We start from the raw sequence: 4,607 nt of genomic DNA on the forward strand, positions 1-4,607 counted from the left end.
ATGTCCCTTTTCTTGGTTCCTTAATCCCATATTTTTTATAAACGGGAATAGACTGAACTCTTTGTATTTTGCTTTGCTATTTGGCTTTCTAATAAAACCCATACTATGAACGGGCCGCCTTTGCTCTGAAAAAACACGGAATTTGCTGCGAGAAAAGACTTTATTTGGGGGTTTGAAATAATATTCTTGGAGTCCCATTTGAAAGAAAAAGAAATTAAGCCTATAGGGAAACCACCTATTCTTAGTACCTTTACTGACTGGACTAGTGTTATGACATTATTTTTCGAACGGTAGTGGTATGAGTTATGACATTATTTGATTGTTTTTTCCATGCAATTTGTTGCGGTGCTCAGATTAAGTAGATGGCCTTGATGTGTTCATAGGGTTTCAAATGAGTTGTGATTTCTGATGCCAGACCAAATAGTTGTATGGTTGATTGACCTGCTCGATGGGCCAATAACAAGTATTGTTAACCTATCAGACTGTGAGTAGAATAACTGGTACTGTGGTACTGGTATATATAAGTGCAGCGCCCAAATGCATATGTTGTCTTCAGTTTCAGTTAGCAATTGTTGTATTCTAGTACAGAGGACACATGCGATTGGCTACTCTGGCTCTTGTTAGACGAAGAACAAATTTGGACAGGTGTCCAAAGATGTACTCCCTGCGTTCCATAAGATCGTTTTTCAAGCTATGTTACCTTAAAAAACGATCTTATATTGTGGGACGGGGGGATTATCTCTTAAGGTACTTCTACAGTACCTTTTGTTATAACATAAAATTTCTATGACACCTGAAATTTACCGGCATTGTCTGGTTCTCTTCGATTTTTGTTTTTGTTTCAAATAGCTGAACTGTTCAAACATCTGAAACCTAAATGAGCTTTCACCGCACAAAACCACAGTCATTACTAACTTGGTAACATACAAAATACTGGTGCATCACCAACTTCTTAACATGCAAAATACTGGTGCATTATTTCAAGTAGTAATTTATTGCTAATACAGTAGCACACATAGTTTTGGAAATTAACGAGTACACACTTTTCTTGGGATAGCAAATACGGCTTATTTGCTCCATCGCCAAGATTATCATCACACACACACACACACACACACGCCATATGGTTTATATAAGTGAGGAGCACACAGTTCCCTTGTGTATGCCTCTAAGTATAGAATAGCACGACATTGCCATGGTGCAGCTCAGAGCTCACACATCAGACCAAGTGACCTTGAATTCTCCGATGTTCTCGTTGAGCCCCAGCGCCTTCCATACCGCTGGCGACCCGTCCACGATGTTGTTTGCACATGGTGGCTCAAAGTTGTGTTCCTTGTCACAGCCATGCACCGAGTCACACTCGTCGACGACCTTGGCCAGCACGGACCGCCTGTTCCCGCTAATGCGGATCATCTTGTTGCACCGACGTGTGCCGTCGAGGCGCAGCCACCCAGTAGACAGCGCCACCACTAGCTCGCTGTCCTTGTGGTAGCGATCGTCACAGAAGGATGGCCCACCACCGTCGCCCCCGCGGGCAAAGCTGTTCAGCGTCAAGGTTGCCGTTGTCTTGGAGGACACTGGGGGCGAACACCTGAACTGCGGGTAGCGGTGGCGGGGAATACAGCAGTCGGAGCCATTCTCCTTGTTGCACTTGCCAGCCTTGCCGTAGAGGAAGCCGCTGATATGGCAGCGGCCACCACTGGGCTTTGGCACGCGTTTGTTGGCTGTGGACGATGCGACACCATGGATATGGAGAGTGATTACCTGCAAGAGCACAAGCACAGCTAGTAGCTTCGGGTTAGCCATGCTATTTGCCACCTTAAGCTTGTGCAGCTTTCGATTGAACTATGGCTTGATGCTCAAGTCGTATGGGTGGGTACTTTATATAGAGCTCAGAAATCAGCAATTGCTATGCAATTTCATGGGCGCCAAGCTCTTGATGATTGGCTGCACATATTTGGCGTGCTATCATATAGAGCTCTGGGCAAAACATTTCAGCAATCACTATGCTACCGTGTGTTCACCGAACTATACCACTGGTTTAACTAGGCATGTACTCCTAACATACTGTCCCTTTTCTTGGTTTGTCAACTCCAAGGTTAGTTTCTGAGCTTGACAAGAAAATTGATGTGTAATTGTTCCATCGTCGTCACATTTTTTCCCGTGTTTGTAATGTGAATTACATTATTACTCAGTAGTAGCTTAATGAGTCGTATTTCGAATAGAATGGTAGTTGATCAGTTGCGAGCAAATCATTTTGCTGGTTGAAACTGGCATCGTATGGTTTCTGTAAGTTTGTGTTGTTTCACTGTTAAAAGGAGACTTTTGATGAAATTAGAAAGGCTTATTATTTAAAAAAGAGACTAACAGATGGAACATAAAATAAATGGAGAACTGAATGTATAACTGAACATTTTGGCCCAAAAAAGGCAGCAGGTTTGTCCTGGTTTGATCAATTATACTGGAAATATGGTCTGATTATTTGACTGTCTCAGATTTCCTGGACACTGAAGAATTGAGAAAAGCCGCATCCAAGTGCGTGTTTCTGGATGATTTGGCTTCCGGGATTGTCTCAATATGTCTTGCTTTCTACATCCTGTGTAGTCACTTAATTCTTTTTCTTTTCAGATAAAGGCATTGCAAGTTTGGGGGTTGTCTGTGCATCGCAAATTACTCCCATAGAAGTAGCTCTAACATATTGAGCACAAATTACAAATATCATATTTACAGGGACAATGCATATTCCTATTTTAACTCTGTACATGATATATATCACTCACTTCTCTTGTATGCCTGCTACGCAGTTCTGCTGTTTACTCTTCCGACCAGGTGATATCCTCCATGCCGATGTTCTGGTCGAGCCCCAGGGCATTCCACACCGCTGGTGAGGCATCAACGATGTTATTATTGCATGGAGGCTCGTAGTTGTGGTCGGCGTCACAGCCATACACGGAGTCGCACTCGTCCACCACCTTGGCGTACACGGACTTGCCGTTAGCGGTGATCTTGATGCGGTGACCGCAGCGTGCCATGTTCTTGAACCAGCCGGTGGAGAGCGCAACGACCAGTTCCTTGTCGCTGTGGTAGGAGTTGTCGCACTCTGACGGGCCACCGCCATCCTTGCCCTTCTCGAAGCTGTTGAGCGTCAGGACGGCCTTGGTGGTCGCGGTGACCGGCGGCGAGCAGTGGTACTGTGGGTACCTCTTACCGTCTTCGCAACAGTCCGGGTCATTGCTCTTCTCGCAGTTGCCGGACTTGCCCGGGAGATAGCCGCTGGCACGGCAGACCCCTAGGCCGGGGCGAAGGGAGGAGGCAATGTGGGACGTGGAGAGCGCCACCAGCAGGAAGACCGCGGCAGTGGCTAGAGCTCTGAAGTTGGCCATTTCAGTTACCCTAGTTTGTATTCTCTCTGTTATGCTGATTCCTGGTGTGTTTGGCCTTGTTTTTGGAATTGCTGTGTGCGCATCGGCTTTTGTAGTACCCTTGAGGTGTGAACATTGTCAGGTTGTTTGCTACGGCAATTTTTGCTGTGTTCAGATTATGAATACTTGATGTGTGGACGTACCGTACCCTCTCGTATGGGCTTGTGATTGGTGTTCCAAATATTATCTTGTCATAATTTAATAACCTGCTAAACGGGCCAAACACGTTTACTTGGTGTAGCCGATAACATGTTTTTTAATACAAGGGGTCGCCCCACACCTCATTGTTTGCACACGAACACGTCACTGTGTACCTTTGGCGTTGAGCGTTGTATGCAGGACACATAGCCAGAGGAGTCTCACCGGGAGCGCGATACGCAAGACATGCCGGTAAGGTCTTTTGGAAACCCGAAACCCCATACGCTTGAGGCACCCCTCCAGGGCGTGTAGTGGCTATGGCTGCCCCAGGTCGATATAATTGCCCCCAGGGTCTTGGGGATCATCGCCCTCCAACACAAAGAAAGAACGAAGAACAAGGAAGAAGAAAAACAAGGAAGGAGACAGCTGGATTTCCCGTAAAAAAGGACTTAGATCCCGTCAAAATCTAACCTAACTCGGATAGGCAGGGCCGGAACTTCTGGGCTCAATTTGTATAAAGTAGCCCTCTTCCGCCGATCGTGGGAGTCACATATTATCTCAGATTGCAATGATCCCCAAAACAAACTTGTTCTTCTCGTCAAGGTAAATAAATTTCATGTTCATCACTTTTTCATCCAACATCATCGTCATGGCCTATTTGTGCCTGCAAAACGGTAAAACAATATTGCAACTCTTTTTGGACGCACCGCGTGCAAACCTTCTGTTATCATGGATGAAGTTAACTAATACGGATTTGCATAGATAAGAAAAGGCCACTGCATTTATCATGATACTTGTAAGGTGTCTAAGGCCCAGTTCTTAGAAGCTAAAAAGAACTGGATTTTGTCCCTCAGCTTCCTCCAAAAAACTTCCACAATTGTCGTGCAACCCAGAATCGACCTCCCCCCCCCCCCCCCCCCCCCCGCGAAAAAAAAGACGCACACCACGAAGAAGCAATTCTGGTGATTACAATACCCCTGGGCCGCAGAAGAATATCCACAAAAAAAGTGAAGTGACAATTTCCAAAATAAATAAGAAACACAGACA

The 4,607-nt window shown here is 45.5% G+C and overlaps 2 protein-coding genes across 2 annotated transcripts; both read right to left on the reverse strand.

Moving 5' to 3' along the window:
- Positions 1–1,212: 1,212 nt before the first annotated feature.
- LOC141020879 (putative ripening-related protein 4) lies at positions 1,213–1,806 on the reverse strand. Its single transcript, XM_073495833.1, has one exon. It carries the CDS (start codon positions 1,804–1,806, stop codon positions 1,213–1,215), a length of 594 nt encoding a protein of 197 aa, XP_073351934.1.
- A 1,005-nt stretch (positions 1,807–2,811) lies between these two features.
- Positions 2,812–3,626, reverse strand: LOC109746692 (putative ripening-related protein 5). Its single transcript, XM_073495835.1, has one exon. It carries the CDS (start codon positions 3,381–3,383, stop codon positions 2,814–2,816), a length of 570 nt encoding a protein of 189 aa, XP_073351936.1. The 5' UTR covers positions 3,384–3,626; the 3' UTR covers positions 2,812–2,813.
- Positions 3,627–4,607: the final 981 nt, after the last annotated feature.

Source organism: Aegilops tauschii, chromosome 1 (genome assembly GCF_002575655.3).
Source record: "Aegilops tauschii subsp. strangulata cultivar AL8/78 chromosome 1, Aet v6.0, whole genome shotgun sequence".
Taxonomy (NCBI): Eukaryota; Viridiplantae; Streptophyta; class Magnoliopsida; order Poales; family Poaceae; genus Aegilops; species Aegilops tauschii.

Bases quoted from the DNA above. Each gene is read 5' to 3' on its own strand.
- LOC141020879 (XM_073495833.1), bottom strand. From the start codon at position 1,806: ATGGCTAACCCGAAGCTACTAGCTGTGCTTGTGCTCTTGCAGGTAATC.
- LOC109746692 (XM_073495835.1), bottom strand. From the start codon at position 3,383: ATGGCCAACTTCAGAGCTCTAGCCACTGCCGCGGTCTTCCTGCTGGTG.